General features: G+C 47.9%; 3 protein-coding genes across 4 annotated transcripts in view; 1 reads left to right on the top strand and 2 right to left on the bottom strand.

Annotated features, from left to right (window-relative positions):
* The window catches only part of Wwc2 (WW and C2 domain containing 2), a 167,364-nt gene extending 161,310 nt beyond the window's left edge, over positions 1-6,054 (top strand). For both annotated transcript variants that reach the window (XM_075986755.1, XM_075986756.1), the window contains exons 22-23: positions 131-258; positions 4,909-6,054. In XM_075986755.1, the coding sequence (XP_075842870.1) occupies positions 131-258; positions 4,909-4,975 (195 nt within the window). In that variant the 3' untranslated portion in view covers positions 4,976-6,054. The remainder of the gene's footprint in view (positions 1-130; positions 259-4,908) is intronic.
* Positions 6,055-7,184: 1,130 nt separating this feature from the next.
* LOC142857801 (claudin-22) lies at positions 7,185-9,309 on the bottom strand. Its single transcript, XM_075986757.1, has one exon. The coding sequence runs from the start codon at positions 9,307-9,309 to the stop codon at positions 8,647-8,649; it is 663 nt and encodes a 220-aa protein (XP_075842872.1). The 3' UTR covers positions 7,185-8,646.
* A 1,522-nt stretch (positions 9,310-10,831) lies between these two features.
* LOC142856915 (claudin-22-like) lies at positions 10,832-11,521 on the bottom strand. The gene has a single exon (XM_075984549.1). It carries the CDS (start codon positions 11,519-11,521, stop codon positions 10,859-10,861), a length of 663 nt encoding a protein of 220 aa, XP_075840664.1. The 3' UTR covers positions 10,832-10,858.
* Positions 11,522-22,968: the final 11,447 nt, after the last annotated feature.

Genomic DNA, 22,968 nt, shown 5'->3' with positions numbered 1-22,968 from the left:
TGTTGTCCCCTACTGCCCAACAAAAGCCACCCTTGACTGCATGCCTTGGCCTCCAGCTGAGCCTTGTAATGCGTCTCCAGGTTTCTAATCAAGCTCTTATCTGTTGCCCCACTGTTATTTCCTCTGCCAGGCTGAGCAGACGAAAGAAGAGCAGAAGCAAGACCTGAACGCAGAGAAACTGATGAGGCAGGCGTCCAAGGATGTGTGCCGGCTGCGGGAGCAGAGCCGGAAGGTGCCTCGGCAGGTGCAGTCCTTCAGGTAAGTGGCTTCCCAGCACCAGCTCCTTCTGTGACGTCCCCCTCCTGCGCCGTGATTGCACAAGAATTCACCTCAGGACTAAGTGACCCTTGCCACTGTGTCTGTCCCTGGTATGAATATAGTTGTACATGCGCTCCACGCTGAGGTGACACCCACTGATCCTGTCTCCCCAGCAGCCCGGGAACCTCTGATTGTCATGAGTTCATCTCATTGAGAAAGCTTCACCCAGGATATAGAAAAATACACAAAAGCCATGGATCTTTGGGGGATTTTGTTCACTCATTTTCTGGCCATTCCTTGAGTACCATTCTCTCTCTCTCTCTCTCTCTCTCTCTCTCTCTCTCTCACTCACTCACACACACACACACAACACATACACACATGCAGAACCACACACGCAGACACACCTTGCACTGTGCTGACCCCCACAGTACAGCAACGGAACACATGCTTCCTGCTCCTACGGGGTCCCCAATCTGACAGGACCGAGGTCTACAGCCCCTGCAGGGCCATGCAGAGCGGTTTCATGTCGTGCGGATGAATCTGGACCATGAGAGAATCTGGGGAGAACTCCAGTCTGTGTAGGTCAGCTCAAGGAGGGCACCATTGGAGTCCACTGTGGAAGGGTTCCACCAGGTCTTTCTTGAGGCACTGGCTGTGGTGGCTGTGAGGAACGGCACAGACAGAGCTGTCCCAGGCGAGCTTGTCAGACTCCACAGGGCCTGAACACCACACAGAAGGATTTCAGGTGTGGCTTTGAGTACTGAGGAAGCCAGGTCTCTGAGAACAAAAGTCACGGTGGGGATCCTGCTGGGGCAGGCATTGGAGGCACGGAGGGGAGACTGAGGCAGAGAGCAGGGGAGAGGAGAGTGTTCTCAGTGAGGACTTCCTGCTTTGCATAGCCTGGGTGAACCATGCTGTCAGCCAGCCAAGTAACTCCACCCGGTGGACAGTCAGAAATCAAGCTCTGGAGGGGTTAAGGGTCACACGGAGAGAGTTCCCACGGTAGAAACAAGCGGCACATCCCAGAAAGTGGGGGAAGGTGACCAGGAGAGGACACCTGCTGGGCACTGGCAAAGGTGAAAGGAGTGGTCAAGAGCTGGAAGGAGCTCAGAGTGTGGTCCTGGGGCTGAAGGACCAGAAAGGACAGACTGTTGGACACTGAGACGTAAGAGAAGAGAATTAAAATGTCCCCAGATCATGTGACATGGGGGGGCCTCAGAGACCGTGCAGGAAAAGCTTTCTCTACTTGTTTTATGTTAATTTTAGTTTTTTTTTTTAAATTTTTTTTTCTTTATTTATTTTTATTATGCATACAATATTCTGTCTGTGTGTATGTCTGCAGGCCAGAAGAGGGCACCAGACCTCATTACAGATGGTTGTGAGCCACCATGTGGTTGCCGGGAATTGAACTCAGGACCTTTGGAAGAGCAGGCAATGCTCCTAACCACAGAGCCATCTCTCCAGCCCCTTAATTTTAGTTTTGACTTAGGTTTCATATAAAGAAATCCTCACAGAGCTTCTACGCTTGGGCCAGCAAGATGGTTCAGTGGGCAAAGGTGCTTGCGACCAAGCCTGATGGCCTGAGTTCAGTGCCTGCCTAGAACCCACATGGTGGAAGGAGAGAGCCAGTTCCCATGAGTGACCCCCATACGTGTACTGTGACGTGTTCACCTTCCCCTCTCTCCCTCATATGTGTGCACACACACAAATAAATGTAAAAGGAGAGAAAAAGAAAACCAGTTAGCTTTTAGGTCATGGAGAGGGATTGGGAGAGAGGCTGTTTGGGAGCAGGAAAGGAAGGACTCATGGCGGAAGGGGAGCTTTGAAGGGCGGGAGCTGGCATCAGGCACATGAGACTTCAGAGCGGGGGTCATGTTGACAGAGGTGTCTGTCCCACCCAGTCCCAAAGAAACACACAGAAGCCTGCATTAATAATGGTTGGCCTATTAGCTCAGGCTTTCTTATTAACTAACTCTTACATTAACCCATAATTCTTGTCTTGTTAGCCACGTGGCTTGGTACCTTTATCAGTGAGGCATTCTCATCTTGCTTCCTCTGCATCTGATGACTGCAGACTGAGATTGAGCCTTTTTGCTTCCCAGAATTCTCCTATGCAGCACACCACGCCCCCGTGTCTGCGCTCTGTGCGCTGGAACCCAGTTAGCGAGCTTCGGGCAAAGGGGCTGGAGGTTGAGAATACAGACAGACACACACAGACAGAGAGAGAGAGCGACATGGGTCATCCTTGAATTCCCCAAGAATGCCCCCTTTATTGTGTTGAGGGGCAGATTATATAGAGATAGCCACGCCCCAGCCAAACCCACCAGAAACCACTCTCCTGCCATCAGGAACTTCAGAAGGTCTCATGCTCCGAGCAGCTGTAGACACTCAGATCAGGGAATTGCAAGAAATTCAGGATCTGGGGTCTCACTGCTCCCAACACTCCTACTCTGGTTGCTCCGCCTATACTGCCTGCCTGGGTACTGGCCAATCAGCATTTTATTAAACCAATACAAGTGACAAATCTTTACAGGGTCCAAGACCATTGTCCCACAGTAGGGGCAGGAAGCTGAGGTGCTGAAGGCCCCATATGTATGGGTAAAGGACTGGGCCTTCCTGCCCACTGTGCCAGACAGCCACTGTGGCTGTTTGCCGGAAGTGCCACTGCTTGATTTTGTAGCCATGGAGTGGTGGCAGGGCCCTTCCTGCCCAGCATGCTGCCACCTTCCACAGAAAGCAGCGCTGCCAACCATGGACAATCTTTAACATCTTCCCGTTGTTAAAATCCAAAGTAAAGAACGCATAAGCATTCCTGTTTCCCATAAGAAACCCCCCTGCCTGTCCTGGTATGATGGCACACGCCCAACAGGTCAAAGGCAGAGGCAGGGAGATCTCTGAGTTCAGGGCCAGCCAGTCTACACAATGAGTTCCAGGGCAGCCACAGCAGCTGGGGCTACACAGTGAGGCCCCCTCTTTGGGGGGGGGGGGTCAACCCATCGATATCACAAAGCTCGTGATGAGAATGAACATGTTGGACTGAGGGAAGACACACCGTGTAGGGACTGTGACATCTGTGATAGCTGAATGTGCTCCTTGGTGCCTAGGGCAGTGAGAGATGAAGGAGCAGCAGCAGGTGGGTCAGGAGTAGTCCTGCTGCGAAGCCAGGAGCCCAGTGGCCACGTTGCTCAGTCCAGTCAGCAAGGAAGGCAGGCGCTGTACCTGACCGTGTAGTTAAATCCTCGCAGGGTTCAGCAGGGTCCTGTGGCCTCCCAGGAATCATGGCGACAGTCTCTGGCCTTTTTAACATCTTGACTCGTCTTTTAGGCAACTAGCCAATCGTAAAGGAAGCTGTATCATAAAATAACTCTGTCCAGTGTCCGCTTTTCACTCCATCGGCACCGTTTCTTGTGTGTTGAGGGGAGGCACCTTAGTCCTTCCTCCCAGCTGCCAAGCACGGCTGTGTGTGAGGTCTTGTACAAAGATAAGCTGCCATCACTGTTGGTCACCGTATGGTCCTGAAATCTTAGTTTTCCTATGGTTCTCCTAACGTGAATACCATCCTGTCAGTCTCCCCTTGGCGCGCAGCGTGATTTCCTCCTAAGATGTCAGGTGGGGGCTGGGAAGATGGCTCAGTGAGTGACACTTGCTCTTCGGCATGGAGGCCTGAGATAGGTCCCCCCGCCACCCGCCTACGAAAGTAAGACGACCTGTAACTGCTGCTGCGGACGCTGAGACAGGAGGATTCCTGGAGCTTGCTGGCTAGCCAATCTTACTGAATCAGCAAGCTCCAAGTTCAGTAAGAGACCCTGTCTCAAAGGGCTGACAAGGTGGCTCAGCGGGTAAGGACACCTGTCCCCAGGGCAGGCAACACGAGTTTGATCCCTAGGACCTACATAATAGGAGATAACCAACTCCACAGGGTGTCCTCCACGCTACACACACACACACACACACACACACACACACACACACACACGCGCGCGCGTAAATAAAAGTAATGAACAAATTAAAATAATAATAATAATATGGAGAGCATTTGAGGAAAACATGAACAGTGCCTCATGTGTCTCTTCCAGTGTCCCCGTCCCTGCCTTCCTTCACATGAGTTTGTTCTGACAAACTTCTTGGTATCACGGATTCTGTAAGGACTCTGGGAATTTCAGTTCAGCGTTTTGACCCTTTGGAAGCTTCTCTAACCTTAGAAATATCCGAACACAGCCCCACACCCCTGATGGATTACAGATGCTCTTCAGTTGGGAACCCTCGGGGAACACAGTGACTTAGTGTGTAGGGGACTTGGAGCCAGAGGGACTGAATGTGCCACCCACCCTTAAAGCAAGGACGATGCAGCCTGGGACAATGGCTCGGTGGGGAGAGGCACTTGTCACCATGCTTGGTGGTCTGAGTTCAACACCAGGGCCCACGGAGAAGGAGGGGACTGACTCCCACAAGTGGTAGGAGTTTCCTCTGACTTCACCATGGCATTGCACCCCTTACACAAACACCAAATAAAAATGGCTATAAACAATGATTAAAAATGAAGGCTCTCTTGATTTTAAGTGTGGTTTCTGGGATTGTGGAGACCGCCCTGGGGCTCTCAGAATTCCCAGGATGATGCTGAGTGGTCCTCTCCCTCTCTCCCTCCAGGGAGAAGATAGCCTACTTCACGAGAGCGAAGATCAGCATTCCGTCCCTGCCAGCTGATGACGTGTGACCCTGCGGCTCGGTGTTACTCCCCACCTGCTCTCTCTTTCCAAGGGAGGGTCAAAGACTGAACATTTGCTGTTTGTTGTTTTTACTTTTGTTGGGGGGTGGGGCTTTTGTTGCCTGTAACCTAACTGTCAGTCTTGAAGAACTTGCGTTTCTCACCAGTCTCATCAGGTTAATCTCTAAGCTCCTTTGAATGTAACTCTTACATGCTTTGCGAAGGAAAACGAATTCACAGGACAGAAACTGGGTGATCTGGTCCCCACGTGTGGCACGGTGTGTGTGTGACCCCTGGGCTTCACTGTGCAAAGTGGAACAGAGGCCGCAGGTGCCCAGTGCATCCCTGCTGAGCCCACTGCAGGGGGCAGCCGCGCAGGAGCTGAGAAGCTGCTCCCACCAAACCAGAGTCCTGAGCTAGAAAGTCACACTTCCCCACTGAAGGTGCTCGCAAGCAAGCATCGCCCTGCGTCCACCCGAAACAGGCGCGTCCTTCCGTCAGCTGGGTCTGGCCCTCTCATTTCCACAAGACATTTCTTTCTGCCCTCCTAAACTTGTCTGGAGAAAACAAAACATGTGAAATGCTGAATACAAGAACATGAAAAGCCAAGGTATAGTCCCACTGTAGAGAGCTGTGGTTGGGACAGAAAGGGAAGGGGGCACCAGCTCCCGAAAAACACACCAAGGAAACGCAACTGATGCTTATGTGGCCTCTGCTTCTAACGCAATCTGAACCTGCAGAGCTGTCTTTCTGGCCTGTACCAGTCCTAGGGTTAAAGGCAATGCCACAGAGAAGCATGAGGTTGCCCTGGGTTCTAATGACAGCGTAGGCAGAGCAGGGGGGACACACCCACAGATACCCATGTTCAGTAGGTGAGGTCGGAGGATGGGGCGCATCTTAATGAGATCAAGCTGGCCAAAGAGAACAGTTCGTCCACAGGTTTCTAGGCTTACTAGGAACTATTTTGCTGCTGTCATCTTTAGGGGAGTCTCTCAGTGAGTCATAGCAGTCGGACGCAAAAACACAGGGTGTGCCTGAGGGTACTGAAAATGTGGACTGGGTCACTTGAATATATACATATTTGGGGGGAACAAATAAGATAGAAATTGGTCAAAGTATCCTATTCTCTGGGTTAAGTTTTAACCAGAACAGGGCACTTCTTTTTTAAAAAAAGAAAAAGGAAGGGAGAGGAAAGAAAAAGACTCAGCATCAAAGTGTTAAAATACATAGGTTTTAGGTAATTTAAACCATACTTACTTAGTCTGTCATACTGGAAGAAGCCGGGTTTTGGTGAGCCATCTTATATAGCAAGCTAAATTATTTTTATTTTTTTAATGCAAAATAATTTTATAGGAATTTTAAAAAGAAAGTTAGGCAAGAAAAATCTGTTTTAAAAAGAATTATGTTCTGCTGGAATCCCCATTAGTAAGAACTTTTATTTTCCTGAATCTATGCAGATTTTAGAAAGTTCATCCTATCAGAATCAAAATGTATACCCAGCCAGAACTTCAGTTATCAGCTGCCGCACCGAAAACTCCAGTCGTTTCCCCTCAGTGTTCCACAGCTTACACCCAGCTTAGAAGATGTAACTGGACGGGACAGCACTTGGAACAGAAAACAGCCCAGTGGCAGACTGAGTCCCATTTGCCCTGTAGGTGACTGGAGGGAGCTGGAGTGCCCCCCCACCCAGGTCAACTGTGAACAGCAGAGGTTTATTTAATACAGTGCTAAGTAAAGGTCAGCTGTCTTCAGCAGCAGAGTTTGGCCCACGGACCTGTCCGTAGAATTTTGTGTAGTTGTACCGTACGATTTTATTTTCATTTATTTATTTACGGTCTTATTTATGTTCTGTTTAATATATAGTTCGGTTCTGGCCATCTTAAATGTTGGGCTTACAAGAGGCTATATTGGAGTGTTACAGCTTTATGATCTTCATCAGTTTTATTGCTAACTTTTTGTATTACAAAAAGTCTCAGACGAGTACTAAAGAATAAAGTGTGTCTCAGGCTGGTAGCTCACAGTTGTGACTGGGGGGCTTTGGTTTGATTTTACAGAACATGCTCATTTCTAACATGAGAGAAGAACTTATTCTAGTAGAATCTCCCCACACTAAGAGTCAGCAATAGTATTGTGGATTACACGCAGCTTGACGTGGGCCGCCACATTTGTATTAACCCACGATTCAAAATCATCTTACTAACTCAATCACAAAACCGTATGGGAAAATAAAAATTTTAATGTTATTAAAAAATATTTTTAAAGGTAGAATTTATTCTGGACAGGACAAAAAGAATTTAATATTTAGCTCTCAAGTTTGGATTATCAGTATATTATTACAGTTCTATATACCAGACTTTTAAGTGTTACAGATACAAAAAGAGTATTACTTGCCAAATGAACAAAGTTTAGCTGAGTCTCTGTAGCATACAAATTAAATACTTTTTCTAAAAATTTGCTATGAATTTATATTATATTAACTATGAGAAGCTCAGGACTGAACGAACTGTTTAATCAGGTTGAACCCTGCATATGTTTCTGTTCTCATCGGCGCTGTGTGTTAAAGTGTTCAAATACCGCACACGGACTGTCTTCCCCTGCTGCACTTTCCATGTGTTTATGAAAACACACTCAGTAATTTTTTAAAAAAAAACAAGGATGCATATTTCCTAATACTGTATTTCAGCGTTGCTTATTGTTCAGCTCATTTCCCTGATTGGCACAAATACAAGAATCTACTTGAACCATGTACCAAACAAACATAAAATGTTCCATGAAGAATTCCTCAGGCCAAAAATTTGTCATGAACAGTTCTTACTAGACTGTAGATCTCAAGGATAAACGAGATGGGATATTTTTGTTTCTCCAGGGAAACAAGGGCTGATTAGTCTGTGGGCCCCGGCTACCCTACCCGAGCTGGCAGCGTTCTTCCAAAGGAGGCAGCCGTCCCAGGAGGCACTGTGCCCACCCACACACGCCAGTCCTGACCTCTGCCACAGAGCCAAAGCAGGCAGGACATTCCACCCCACCACACAGGGACAGAAGGAGGTGCACTTTTGCGTGGCACATTCTACCTGAGTTCCCAGAATCCATGAGAACCGCTCTGTTTAGAGGCAGGCATGAATGTTTCTGACGTGGGAAGAACTCTCTAGAGAGAGGTCTCTGGAAAGGGGGTGTCCCATTGAGTCAGGACCAAGCGTTTTGTTCTTGTTGTTGTTGTTGCTTTTATTGTCCTCAGTTGTCATGTATTTTAAATAAGTATCTACTGAGATCTTAGTTTCCTAAGTTACTTTAGATACCCGAAAGAACATGGTCAACATCACGTCTGTTTCCCACATGACTCCTCTCCACGTGAACGATCCTTTCACAAAAGCGCTCGTATGATGTTTGGTTTACCCACTCACGGTGTGTGTGCAATCACAGCCTATTTTAAAGGCTGACAAAGTTCTAAAGCTCACTAATGGCTGATTACTTCAAAATCTCCTGATTCATCTGGCTCCAAATAGAAAATACGCAATTGTAGAAAGAAAATTGTATTTAGAAGTTAATAGTCACAGAAAAGAAGTATGCATTTCGGGAACTCAAAATCACACTGAGTAGGGGTGATTTTAGCAGGAGATCCTACCAAGTCCGGCTGGAGCGAGCACCTGCTGAAGAGTAGAAAGGCCACTGATCCATCCGGCTTAGATTTCTGAGCTGGCATGTTTCAGCTCCAGCTGCTGACAGTGGTCTTGCAATCCTGCCACTGCATAGTGGCCCGAGGCGGGGGCAGCCGGGCTCCAGCAGGCTGCACAGTGGAGCAGGCACCCTCCAAGCACCAGGCAGAAGCCAGCAAACCAGCCAAGGAAAAGGGCCTCCCCAAACTCCCACCTGGGCACAATCTCAGGCAGGGTCTCATCCCAGAACTCCTGAACTGTCACGTGGGCCACCCAGGAGACAGGAATCAGGACCATCACACCCGAAGTCCAGAGCAGGAGCCCCCCCAAGATGAGCAGCCGCCTCTTCAGACCTTTCTGGCTCTCTCCGAGCCTCCAGCAGTCCAGGCCACAGCCAGAGCCCAGCAGCCCCAGCAGCCCCATCCCATTCGACAGAGACATCAGGATCCTGGAGATCTGGAGTTCAGCTGGCAAGGCCAGGAAGGAGTCAAAGTCCTTGCATTGCCTCCCCACTTCCTCCTGGATGACGCAGGCTTTCCAGAGCCCCATGGTCCAGTTTTCCATCTCGTTCAGGTCCAGGTTGAGGTTCTTCCAGTGGGGCAAGTAGTTGGTGAGGCAGGCTAAAACCCATCCCAGCAGGGCTAGCAGAAGTGCAGCGAACTGCGTGGCTTTCCGGAAAACCAAGCCCATTAGAACGTCCCGCGAGCCTGAGCCAGCCCGACTCCTGCCCCGCGCTTGCTGTAAAAAAAGTGTGACACTTAGCTCTTGCAGAGCTTAGACATAGTTTTGCATTGTGTGTATAGGAGGACTCTTGCCAGGTGTACTATTGTTTGAGTCCATGTTGAAAAGGTTTCAGAAGAGGACAGGGAAACACTGCTATGAACCAGCAATGCTAAGGTGTGGCCCGGGGCTGTGTTTGTGTCCTGTGGGCTGAAGTTTGTGCAGAACACTTTGTCAGGGAGCCTCTGAGGTCAAGTTGTGCTAATCCTTTCATTATGAAGGTTTACCTGGCTTTCACATTCCCAAAGCTCCTAACAAGTTGGAGAATTAAGTCTAAATGTAAAAAAAAAAAAAAACACTCTTAATTGAAGGTTCGGGTTCAACTCCTCCTGCTTTGTGCTGTGCTAATTACACCTGTCAGATTTTCATCTGTTAGAGTTTCCGTGCATGTGTTATGATAATACTGGGTGTTACCATCTTTGCAAAAAAAAAAAAAAGAGGTTCAGAGAGAAGTATTTCTTAACCAAATAAATCAGTCTTATCAGGAATCCCTCTAGACTTTAAATCAGACCTGTTTTGAAAATTCTTTGGCTACACAGTGCAGAGTGCAGGAAGCAGTGTCGGCCCTCACTCATCTGCACGCCTTTGTGTTAAGTCACATGCGTAAGCCATAAATAGCTGTCAGGCTCTGAGAATTTGGAGGAATTTTCTTCTTTCTGTTTTTTGTTTCTTTGCTGAAATTAACTTCTTAGGATGTAGGGAAGAGAAGCAACAGGGCCTTTGGGTAGAGTCAACATGGTTGCTCCCATTTTTCACTACGTCTCCCCACGTCTGTCGTCTGGAACTGAACACACAAGTTTTCATTCTGACAAATGAACTGAGAGAAGCTAGATAGCAAGTAAAAACTCCTGCTGGAAATATTTTTTTCCCTTTTTATGCTTGAAGTTTTTGAGTAAAGAGATGAGGACTGAGATTGGCTACCACGTAAAAATAGTAAAAGCCCACAGTATTCTGGAGGTCCAACCAGAACATCCAGGAACTCCAGCTTCCTAAAGTCCTCAGAGTTCAGCAGGCTCCTGGGAACATCTAAGCAAGAGTAGAACCGCCTGGGAGGTGGCATTTGGCGACTGACTTAGCCTGTGGCTCTGCTAATAAACAGGACCGCAGATTGTTAGTACTTTCTTTAGGAAGGAGAAAGAAATTATGGTTTCCACGTGCAAACAGCAACACAGCTTACCCACAAACGAATACCTCAAAGCACTGGACTGACTGTATTGGGCACACACTGGAAATGAACATTTTTCCTCCACACCTAGCTACATAATGTTTGCCATCATGATCTCCTTATAGATAAACTTCCTTTCATTCTTCAGATTTGAGAAGCAAGCCTCTAGTATAGACCAAAAGAAAAAAGTTAGCAAATTTATTATTAAAAAAAAAGTGAGCAGAACAATTAAGTTACGTAACAGAGATGTTTTGTCATCAGTGACAAAGGACATGACTAGGCCCTGCTGGTGGCTTACACGTGAGGCTGTGCAGTTCCGTTTTCCAGACACGAACCGTGGTCTTGCAATCCTGCCACTGCATAGTGGCCCGAGGCGGGGGCAGCCGGGCTCCAGCAGGCTGCACAGTGGAGCAGGCACCCTCCAAGCACCAGGCAGAAACCAGCAAACCAGCCAAGGAAAAGGGCCTCCCCAAACTCCCACCTGGGCACAATCTCAGGCAGGGTCTCATCCCAGAACTCCTGAACTGTCACGTGGGCCACCCAGGAGACAGGAATCAGGACCATCACACCCGAAGTCCAGAGCAGGAGCCCTCCCAAGATGAGCAGCCGCCTCTTCAGACCCTTCTGGCTCTCTCCGAGCCTCCAGCAGTCCAGGCCACAGCCAGAGCCCAGCAGCCCCAGCAGCCCCATCCCATTCGACAGAGACATCAGGATCCTGGAGATCTGGAGTTCAGCTGGCAAGGCCAGGAAGGAGTCAAAGTCCTTGCATTGCCTCCCCACTTCCTCCTGGATGACGCAGGCTTTCCAGAGCCCCATGGTCCAGTTTTCCATCTCGTTCAGGTCCAGGTTGAGGTTCTTCCAGTGGGGCAGATACGTTGTAATAATGGCCAGGACCCATCCTAGCAGTGAGAGCGAAAGCCCTGCAGATTGCATGGCCGTTCTGAAGATGAAAGCCATTGGGGCAGATGGTGCAGCTCGGCCACTCTATAGAATCTGCTGCCCTTGGCGGTTGACAGTGTTGTGACGGTCTTGATCCTATGCCACCCGGAATATAAGCTTTGGTCATTCACTCTCTGGGCTCTCTGAAATACGTTTTTGTTCCTCTTGAATATAGTGTTTCATGTAAAGGGTAGAGGAATCTGTTAAAAACTATGAGTTAGGCTTTCTGATAAGGATTTGATCTGCTACTTTCCAATTTGCTTGGTAAAATTCTATCCCCAACGCTTGACGGGTATAAGTCTGAAGACGAACAAAGGGGCCTCTATGACCCCTCACCCTAACGTACAACAGAAATCTTTGTGCTTCGGTATGGATTAATTAGATTTTAAGTGGTGATAAAAGGTCAGCTCTTTCTGCAACAGGCCCTCATTGTAACGGCTGCATCTGAGATTTCAGGGATGCAACAAAACAAGGACCTTGTAAAGAAAGGTAGACTGTTTCCCTATAATCTATTCTCCTCAGCATTCCTTAACCTACACAGGCCCGTGTTCCTGAGTGTCACAGCGATTCCCTCAGGACTTGGCAGGAAGATTTCCTCGGATTCCTTTGAAAGTCAGAACCTGGTTCACCACATTAATTAAAATGAAAAGGACCTGGGTTGATGCCCAGAGAAACTCAGTGAGGAATGGGGCATTATGGGAAACTCCAGCTCTTCTTTACTCTTTGGTCCATCCTTGTCCATTAGACACTGGGTAAAGCCTGGTGTCTCCTGGTGCTGTTAATCGCCCAGAGCTGAGCATCCCTTCCTCTTTCAGTTGCAAAGGCAGAGGAGCAAAAGTCTGCTATGAGAATAGCCACGATGGGGCTGACCTTTGAGGCTTTATCTCGTTGTTTTGCTTCAGGCCACACCTTGCGAGCATACCTCAGGCAAGCATGACCCCTCAAAGAACACTGGGTCCCAGGCCAGCACAAAAGGCCGCATGCCCCAGATTCCTGGCGCTGTTGCATGTCTGGCAGGGCCCAGCCCCTCTCTCAGAGCCACCGCCTGAGTGAGTGTAACTCAGAGAGGGAAGACCACTGTGCTTCGTGGAGCATAAAGCAAGGCCAGTTCAGGACCAGAGAAAGACATTCATGACATGGACACGGGCTCCGAAATCCAGGAGCCTTAGAATTTGAGGGAATGCTATTTTTTTTTCTTTTTTTTGCATTCAGGTAATTTTTTAAGGCTGTCAGACTGAAGGTGTAGCTCAAGGGCAGAGTCCTTGACTAAGAGCAGAGGGCCCTGGGTTCCATTTCCAGCACTTCAAAATTAGGTTTGCCAACACGTGACTTTTTTTTTCTTTCCTCAGTGCTAGGCCCAGTCCCAGGGCAAAACATACACTAGGCAAGCATGCTACCATTAAGCTAGCCCAAGCACTAGTTACCTTTCATGTGCAGATTTTCAGAATCCCTTGGACTAGGTCGATGTCCTCAGTGTGATGAAGCAAGCCCTGAGTTTGGACATAGAGACACATGATCCAGAAAAGGCTGGCACTGGGCCTCGGGCCTGTCAAGAGATGGATAAGATGGAGCTCAAACTTCTTTGCGGAGACTGGCAAGTTGGTGGCAGTCCTAGCAACCACTGACGGGGAGAACACGGATATCACATGGAAACATCCTTTCTAAAAGTGTAATGAGCACAGGCCGTTTGTGAGACAGTGAGTTCTCTGTCCCAGATGGGTTTAAAGCAAGGATGCCCTGCCTCAGGAAGACTCCGCTAGGAGGTCAGCTGGACCAGTTTGGTCTCTCTGCACCTTCCACACTCACTTCTTACAGCTTTGAAAGCAGTGTTTGATGAATGTGGTCTGGCCTAGAATTAAGTCCCTAAAAGGCAACCAAGAAGAGTCGTGCAGTCCCACCATGGCCCTGTGGGGTCCTCATTTGAGCGGGAAAAGATCCTTGGCAAACAACTAAATCAGGGGCCAGAGAAAAACGAAGAGCTTTGAAGGAGGTCACGTGGCTCAGTGGGCCCTCCCAAGTCCCATGGGTGGAAGGAGAGAACCAACTCCCGGAAGTCATCCTCTGTTCTCCACAAGTACGCAGTGGTGTGTACACACACATTTAATAAATATGCAGCGGTGTGTCCACTCCACACACGTAAATAAACAAATACATTTTTATTGCTTCACATTATTTTATCTTATTTTTATGCATATGGGTATTTTGCCTACGTGTGCGTCTGTGCACCACATACGTGAGGCCAGAAGAAGGTGTTGGATCCCTGGGAACTAGAGTTACAGATGGTTGTGAGCCACCATGAGGGTGTTGGGAGATCAAAGCTGGGTCCTGGGTCCTCTAGAAGAACAGCCACTGAACCTTCTCTCCAGGTCCAAAAAAAAAAAAAAACAATGAAATAAAATAAAAATTAAGAGCTGAGAACTTAAAGGCAGATACCTGAACCACAAGGCAGAAAAGTCTGCCCCGGAAAGCAGCCAGCAAGTGGACAGGAACCCCAGATACAGATCTAGGAGGCCCTCACCTATCTAGAGTATGGAAGGAGGGGACACTCAGGCAGAGGACAGATGTTTTTACGCACCCACTATTCTGTGTGTGTTCATTCTGTCTCGGGGGAGAGACAGACAGAGACAGAGACAGAGAGACAGACCCAGAGACAGAAGGACAGACAGAGAGACAGACCCAGAGACTCAGGAGAAGCAGAGGTCATGAAGTCAGCTCGCACTGAAAGAGAACCTGAGCCTGCATCCCAGTAGACCAGGGCCTGTCGCAGATTTAGCACGAAGAATCGCACATCAGGACAAAGCATTTGGTCCAGGGCACAGATAAACACGCTGTAGCAAACCATCCCAACACATTCCTATTTCAGACAATCATCTCCGCGTGTTTTGTGATTCTGCCATTTACGTGACACTTGAAGACACAAAGGTGCTGAAAGAGGCTGGGCGTGGTGGTGCACACCTTTGATCCCATGGCTGCTAGACAGATCCAGGCTGAGTTCAGTGAGTCCCAGGACAGCCTGGTCTAGGTAAGCAGTGAATTCCAGATCAGTTAAGGCTACGTAACATCTCAAAAAAAAAAAAAGAAAGAAAGAAAGAAAGAAAAGAAAATTGAAAGATTGTGTTGTTCATGCCAGACATAGGTCGGTATGTTAAAATATAAGAAAATGCCAGGGGCAAGTTTGAGACGGGGGGGGGGGGGGGGGGAGCATTTGGTGGAACAGCCTGCAATCCCAGCACTGCTAAGGCAGAAGGAGGAGGAGCCAGTCTGCGTCCACATAGTAAGTGCCTGGCAAAAAACAAAAAGAGGAAAAATTATTTTGACTTAGGACTTAGTTCTAATCTCTTGGCCCATTACTCTGGGGCCTGCAGTGAAGCAGCCCCTTGTAGTGAGAGCAGCCGGAACTCAGAAGAACAAGGATGCCCTGGGAACGAGAAGACGCAGTGGGCGGCAGAGTGTTTAATACTAAGCGCCAGGATTTCAATACAAAGATAATAAAGATAATGAAGGACCTGGGAAGGTTATAAGCAAGTGTGTGGTGTGATCACATCTGCATTTTAAAAACTAACTAGTGGAACCCAGAGCCCTTCTTTGTATCACCTGAGACCCAAAAGCCACAGACAAACAGTCTACAGACAAACAGTGGCCAGCTGATGCTCAGAGAGCCTGGGGGCCTTGGGCAGGGCCGGCTCTGTGCTCTCATCCCTACAGCCGGCATCTGAGGTCCTCCTGCGGGAACAGGGGCACTGGGACAGCAAGACTACAGAACCATGGGGCTGAAGCACAAGACAGCATCAGAGAGCTGTAGGTCCTCAGGTCAAAGGGAAGATGAGACCTGCTGTTGCCAGAATAATCCTTTAAAAAAGAAATCCCTCCATGGTGGATGAAATGCCTCAGCGAGTAAAGGCACTTGCCATGAAGACTGAGAACCTGAGTTTGATCCTCAGAACCCATTTGGGAGAAGGAGAGATTGGCTCCTGCAAGTTGTTCGCTGGCCTCTACATACATGCTGGTGTGTTCACACACATATACATACATGTAGAGACAGACAAGCAGACAGATGATAGGTAAGTAGGCAAATAAGCAGATGATAGGTAGATAGATAGATGATGATGATGATGATAGATAGATAGATAGATAGATAGATAGATAGATAGATAAACAGACATGATAGGTAAGTAAATAAACAGATTATAGATAGGTAGATAGATGATAGATAGATAGATAGATAGATAGATAGATAGATAGATAGATAGATAGACAGACATGATAGGTAAGTAAATAAACAGATTATAGATAGGTGGACAGATTATAGGTAGGTAAAAATAGATTATAGATAGATGATAGATAGATAGATAGATAGATAGATAGATAGATAGATAGATAGATGATAAGTCAGTAAATAAACAGATTATAGATAGGTATGTAAAAATATATTATAATAGATAGATAGATGATAAGTAGGTAAATAAATAGATTATAGATAGGTAGACAGATGATATATAGGTAGGTAAAAAATAGATTATAGAGAGCTGGAGAGATGGCTCCGTGGTTAAGAGCACTGCCTGCTCTTCCAAAGGTCCTGAGTTCAATTCCCAGCAACCACATGGTGGCTCACAACCATCTGTAATGAGATCTGGTGCCCTCTTCTGGCCTGCAGGCATACATGCAGACAGAATACTGAGAATACTGTACACATAATAAATAAATAAATCTAAAAACATAGATTATATCTAGATAGATAAGATGAGAGAGAGAGAGAGATACATACATACATACATACATACATAGGTAGGTAGATGATAGGTGGGTAGGTAGGTAGGAAGGTAGGTAGATAAAAGATTATAGGTAAGTAAGTAGATAGACAGGCAGATGGACAGATATAAAAATGAAAAACAATTAAAATAATCCCTCCAGCTCTAGAGACCAAGCCTACCATTCCATGCTGTGTGCTCCAGTACTGGGCCAGGATACAGGTCCAATGTGAGTCACAAGATAAAGCCTCTGTCACAGTTGGAGACCTAGCAATAAGGATGTCCACAGTGGAGCCAGCTATGGGAAAGGCCATTCCGCATCTGCGGCCAGCACCTTGGGTGTGCACACTCCCTGCAGGGTCTTCCCTTTCTCCCAGTCACTTTGACATGTCAGAAAAGACAAAGGAATTCTTCCTGCCAAACACAACTCCATTTGATTCAAGAAAACCTGTAGTTCCAGAGACAGAAGCAGAACACCTGATCCCAGACATTCCAGGCCAGCCTAGTCCAGACAGCAATACCCTGTCAACAAAAAGGAAAAGAAATATATATATATATATATATATATATATATATATATATATATGTTTTTAATATATTCTAATCCTAGTAAACAGCAATTCTCGACTCATTCAAAGGGTCTAGTCTCCTTGGTACCCTCTACCCTACAGTACCCTCGCCTTGTGTTTTATCAAAATGTCTATGCAGTGGATGGATTTGATGGCTCCCATGGATGCTGTGCCTGATGACATACTGATGATGACACCAGCTGTCCCTGCACATCTGACAATACCAGCTGCAGTGGGGTAGGAAACACTGCTGAGGCCTCTTGGGTTGCATACAAGAACATCCTATTTCAGGATTGGTGGGCATGGACATTCTTGCAGTCTAGGAAAAAGACTAGAAAGTGCAGGAACACTGGAGTGTTCATAGGTGTCTTTTTTTTTCCTTTTTCTTTTTTGAATTTTCGAGACAGGGTTTCTCCGTAGCTTTTTGTTAATGTCCTGGAACTAGCTCTTGTAGACCAGGCTGGCCTTGAACTCACAGAGATCCACCTGCCTCTGCCTCCCGAGTGCTGGGATTAAAGGCATGTGCCACCACCGCCCGGCTCATAGGTGTCTTTGAAAGGTTTTGCAAAGGATACATAGGAGTGGAAAACTAAATTGTCTGCAGCATGCAAGGTGAAAAAATAAATGTGGGGAAAAAGGTAGTCTGGTGGGTTGAACTCCCTTCTGTCAATCACTGCTATGGGTAGCGGTGGAGAAGCTCTTTTGTGCACCAGACATTGCCCAGAGACCTCTAGTACCAGTTGTCTAGAGCACAGAAGGGCCAAGACACTTACAGATGGTGCCAGAGGTGTGTCCTGACCTTTGAAGCCCAAGCATGAATTCTTGTAACGCAAAGCTGACCTGGGATGTCCTTCACGTCTCTGTTAGAATGTCATCCCTCCCAAGGAGCTTATTCCAAGTGCTGTTCATGTCTAGCCTTAATCTTTTACATCATTGGTCACTGTCGCAATAGCCTCTCCATTTTGTCTTAAAGCTTGTTTGCTGCCTATTGGAGCTTATTTTCTATGGTGATTTCTTGGACCAGAGTCTGAACCCCAAGTGTGTCCTCCAGCAACCGACACTGACATTGTGAGAAGCATCTCCTGACTTTGTAGAAGTAAAGTTAGTAACTGCGACTGAAAGGGGGCTTAGGAGGATTATGGGAATTGTCCTAACTTGGAACACAGTCTCCACCCACTCCACAAATAGAAGTGAAAAGACCTCCTGATTGGGATTAACTGGGTTCTTTACCTCGAAAATCCTTTCTAAATATTAACCTACACTCTCATTTCTCTGGCTAAGCTCATTTCCAGTTAACAGATGGAGAAGTCATCACAACCCAGGGTGGAGAAACAGCCGTTGGCACCTACTGTCATTGAGGTGGGTGTCTAGCTACTCGTGGGATCCCAGAGGCAGCAGTGAGCTATGGCCTCAGGACTTGGATGGCTGGCTCTTTTCACTCTCTCTCAAGGTATGGGCTTAGCAGGAGTCCACGGCCCCATTGAAGCCCTGAACCACATAGTATCTGTCCTCTTCTCCAGGTCGGAGGCCAAATTCCACACCAATATCAGCCAAGCACATGTTGCATACTGGAAAACATGCTGGGAGTACTGGTGGAGGGCTTGGGGGACGGGAACACAGGGTTTGGACAGCACAAACAACCAAAGGCAAGGACAGGGTGGCACCCAACCTGGAACCCCTGCAGAGAGCCTTCACAGCTTCCCTGTCTATTCTGATTGACCATCAGCCTTGGGATCTTAGAGTAGCAGAGATTCCTCAGCCAGAATTGAACACTAAGGGCTTCTGGGAATTAAAGATAGATTCTGAATTTGCATCATTTCCCACGCCAAGTGCGCACTGGGTCCCTAAATGCACCTGACTCACACATGTCCCAGGAGTACCCGTTCCATAGTCAGTGATGAAAATGCTAACGCCTAGCATTGCGTGGCCCCCACTCAATTCTGACTTTTCCCCTTAGCCAGAGAGACCTGCTGTAGGAAACCTCCAGTGTCGCCAGTGTTATCCAACACATGTTTCTGTACACATATGAGGTGCACTGTGTGTGTGCGTGAACATCCATGGGAACATGCATGCATGTGAGGGCCAGAGCCCAATCACTCTCCTTTCACTTCGTGAGACGGGGTCTCCCACTGAACCTAGTTCATCCACTCAGGCCGATGGGCCAGGAGTTGCAGGGATCTGCCTGCCTCTGCATCCTCTCCACCACTACCCCAGCTTTTACATGGGTGCTAGGGCTCTGAACTTGGGTCCTCACGCTTGCATGGCAAACACTTCATTGACAGAGCTGATGTAGGTGGGTCTTCTTTCTATGTGTTGCTTTCATTGGTTAATTAATAAAGAAACTGCTTGGCCTGATAAGTCAGAACATAGGTGGGTGGAGTAGGCAGAACAGAATGCTGGGAAGAAGGGAAGTGAGGCAGACGCTATAGCTCTCCTCTCTGAGATGGACGTAGGCTAGAATCTTTCCCGGTAAACCACCACCTCGTGGTGCTACACACATTAATAGATATGGGTTAATCAAGATATGAGAGTTAGCCAGTAAGAGGCTAGAGCTAATGGGCCAAAGCAGTGTTTGAATAAATACAGTTTCCGTGTAATTATTTCGGGTAAAGCTAGCCGGGAGCTAGCAGGGAAGCGGCCTGCAGCTCATACTACACTGAGCCACTTCCCCAGCTCCTTCAACAAGTGTTTCCTGAGTTGCCATAGGCAAGGCGCTGGGCATAAGGGGGCAAACAGATCTTTTACATCTCTGCTGTGTGTCACCTGGAAATAGGATCAGTTTGGGGGGGAATACATATTTGATGGCTAAAGGAGGCCATCCATGGGAAGGAATTTAAATGAACCCCCACGTCTGTCCTACTCGACTGGAACCCCCAGGATGACACAGCCTAGAGTCACCCGAGAACCTCTCTTCTGAAGGAGTCCTTAGATCAGATGGGCCTGAGCCTAGTGGGGGATTGTCTTGATTGTTGATTGATGTTATAGAGCCCAGCCCACTGTGGGTGACGCTATTCCCTGGGCTAGTGGTCCTAGAATATGTGGGAAAACTAGCTAAGCAGGAGCCTGCAAGGAAGACAGCAAGCAGCATCCCTCCATAGCGGTTGTGTGTTTGCCTTTTGTTTTTATGTGTGTGTGCCTGTGTGAGTTTGAGTGCCCTGCAGGAGTACAGGATCCCAAGGAGCAGAAAGGGGCATCCAATCCTCTAGAGCTGGAGTTTCAGGTGGAGAGGAGCCATGATGTGGTGCTGGGACTTGAACCTGGGTCCTCTGAAAGAACAATTAGTGCTCTTAACCAGTCAGCCATCTTTCCAGCCTCATCCTCCATGGTTTCTGCTTCCAGTTTCTGCTTGATCTTGCCCTGATCTTTCTCAATGGCAGACTGTAACCTGGAATTGTAAGGCAAATAAACCCATTTCTCCTCTAAGTTGCTTTCGGTCAAAATGTTTTTATCACAGCAATAGAAAGGAAGCTATGACTAGTACCCACATTGGGTTCTTCAGACCCAGCACCCTAGCCTGTCAAGCACTGATAGGCACTCTTGGAGGCAGAGGAGGAGAAACGCTGTTTTAATTGCTCCTTGACTCACCAAGCCTCAAAGATCCTGGGACACACTGTAGGAATTCGGATTACATGCCCTTCAGACCTCTCTACAGACTTCAGGCGGAAACCCCCTGAAGCAACACACCGCTCGGGTGCCAGCCAGGGGCTCTGGCAGATGCGCAGTTCCGCACAAAGCCAAGCAGAGCAACGGGGCCACGTGCAGCGGGGTTAGGGGTAGGAGGGGAGCACGGGTCTCCCAGCCGTCCAGGTTCACTTGCGGCTGCACGAACACCTGTGTCCGCGGACACAGTGCTCTTTGTTCTCGCCATGGGTGGCTCCATGTCTGTTTCCTGAAGACAGGTCACTAAGGAAGGCTGAAGTCGCTCTTCCATTTCACTGCTAAAGAAAATCAGGCACTGCGGGGTGTTTTCTGCGGTAGCCTGCTCCTTCAAAAACGCACTGGGTGTAACACACCTGCTTCCCATTTATTCAGAAACAGCATTCCAGAGCAACAGACTCTGCCAGCTATGGGGTGGGGTTGGGGGTCATTAGGGCTCAAACCCACCAGCCACAGAGCCCAAAAGAGCACAGGTCCATCCAGGCTGTGTTAGCTACTTTTCCCACCGCTGTGACCAAACATCCCAAAAAGATCAAGTTGGAGGAAGGAAGGTTTACTTACTCTGGCTTGCAGTTTGAAAGGACATGGCCCACTATGATGAAGGCAGGGTAGTGCTGAGGCAGGGGACCAGTGAGTGAGTGAGGCAGCTTGATTACGTCTCAGTGGACTAGGTAGCGAAGAGCTCAGGCAGGAACCCAACCAAGATATGACTTACGAGTCCTGCATCTATGGCCCTATGTCTGCCAGCTAGACCCCATGTGCAAAGGAATCCCAGCTTCACAAAACAGCACCCCCAGCTGGGGACCCAGTATTAAAAACCCATGAAACTGTGGTGAAAGACATCTCGCATTCAAAACATTACCTCTAAAAATTCACCTTAATATTTGCATTTAAATGGTATTCTTTAGAAGGATTACAAAGATTTGCACAAAACCCTCCAAGCAGAACAGACTACCTATCACAAGCCGATGTAAGGATAATGTAAGAAGAATCAGAAAGACGCGGGTTCAAAGCTTAACTCTGCCACTTACAAGTATGCAACCTTGGACGGCTTAGCATCGTGTTTCCTGATCTATGATAGATAGTGAAACATCATATGATAGATAGTGGATTCCCAAGGTGACTGAGGACACTGGCGGCAGTGTGTGGAATCCCACGACACACAATGGCCTCTGGACAAATGAGCTGCTCTTTTTCCCCCATAGCTTGTCTTCCCCACCCACCTACAGAGAAGTGAAGCTTCAGTGCTTCTGTGGGTGAGTTCTTTCTTACTGCGCATGACCTGAACCAGACGCCCTTGTCCAAAGTTTTTACAGCTTGAGTCTTCTAAAATTGGGGGTTGTCCCATGGAAAGGGCTTGGCAGGCAAGCTCGACTGGACAGCCTGCCTGTGAAACCCATTGTTTCTCCCCGACATAGCTGAATGGCTCTGTCTCCCACATGCCTCTCTCCGTACCATCACATGTTGCTGACCTGCCGGCCTGTAGCTAAGAGGAACGCAGGCTCTGGTCACAGAGCATGGGTTCTGCAGCCGCTGGCCCGCCAGCTCGGCTACAGCTGTGGTTCAGAGGCAGGATGCAGAAGCAATGCTTTTTGGCAGGTTTACCCAGCTCCTGTTGTGGGAGGAGAAAGGCTGAGGGTCTTTCCAGCACCCAGATTTCTGACAGCATATGCAGGAAGGAAAACTTCACTTTTAAGAGGAGACAAATTCAAGAAAGATACTACTAACATGGGCTGGAGAGATGGCTCAGAGGTTAAGAGCACTGACTGCTCTTCCAGAGGTCCTGAGTTCAATTCCCAGCAACCACATGGTGGCTCACAGCCATCTATAATGAGATCTGGTGCCCTCTTCTGGCCTGCAGGCATGGAGGCTGAACACTGTGTACATAATAAATAAATAAATAAATCTTTAAAAAAAGATACTACTAACATGAAATATTTTATACCCGTTTCTGACTGTTTTCATGTACCCTCCCATCCATCCATCTACCTACCTAGCCATCCCTCTGTAGCTCCCTCCTTTCCTCTCTCTCTCTCTCTTTTATTTTATTTATTTATTTGGGGGGGGGTGTTTCAAGACGGGGTCTCACTACGTATCTCTGACTTTCCTGGAACTCATTATGTAGACCAGGCTAGCTTTGAACTCACAGAGATCTGCCTGCCTCTGCCTCCTGAGTGCAGGGATCAAAGGTGTGCATCACAACACCCAGCTAACATTGACCTTTTCTGATCATTGACTCGTGATGTCTGCTTTACACAACATGTCTGCCTTGTGCATGAAACTCAGACAGAAAACCCTTGGCCCTTTTCTCTGAGCTGCAGGCCAGTGTGACGCAGGAGAGGCAGCTACCTCCTTTCTGCTGCATGCGGTACTCAGCGAGAACAGACAAGATTTGTACTGCAGAAGGTTGTCTCCTCTGTCTCTGCTGGACTGGCATTCACTGCAAAAGTGAACGAGCAGCGGCCCAATTACTAGTAAGCTAGAAGACATT

Source organism: Microtus pennsylvanicus, chromosome 9, assembly GCF_037038515.1.
Source record: "Microtus pennsylvanicus isolate mMicPen1 chromosome 9, mMicPen1.hap1, whole genome shotgun sequence".
NCBI lineage: Eukaryota > Metazoa > Chordata > Mammalia > Rodentia > Cricetidae > Microtus > Microtus pennsylvanicus.
This window is presented reverse-complemented; position numbering and strand designations above follow the sequence as displayed.

Excerpts from the sequence above, each read along its gene's own strand:
- LOC142857801 (XM_075986757.1), bottom strand. The coding sequence starts at position 9,309 with ATGGGCTTGGTTTTCCGGAAAGCCACGCAGTTCGCTGCACTTCTGCTA.
- LOC142856915 (XM_075984549.1), bottom strand. The coding sequence starts at position 11,521 with ATGGCTTTCATCTTCAGAACGGCCATGCAATCTGCAGGGCTTTCGCTC.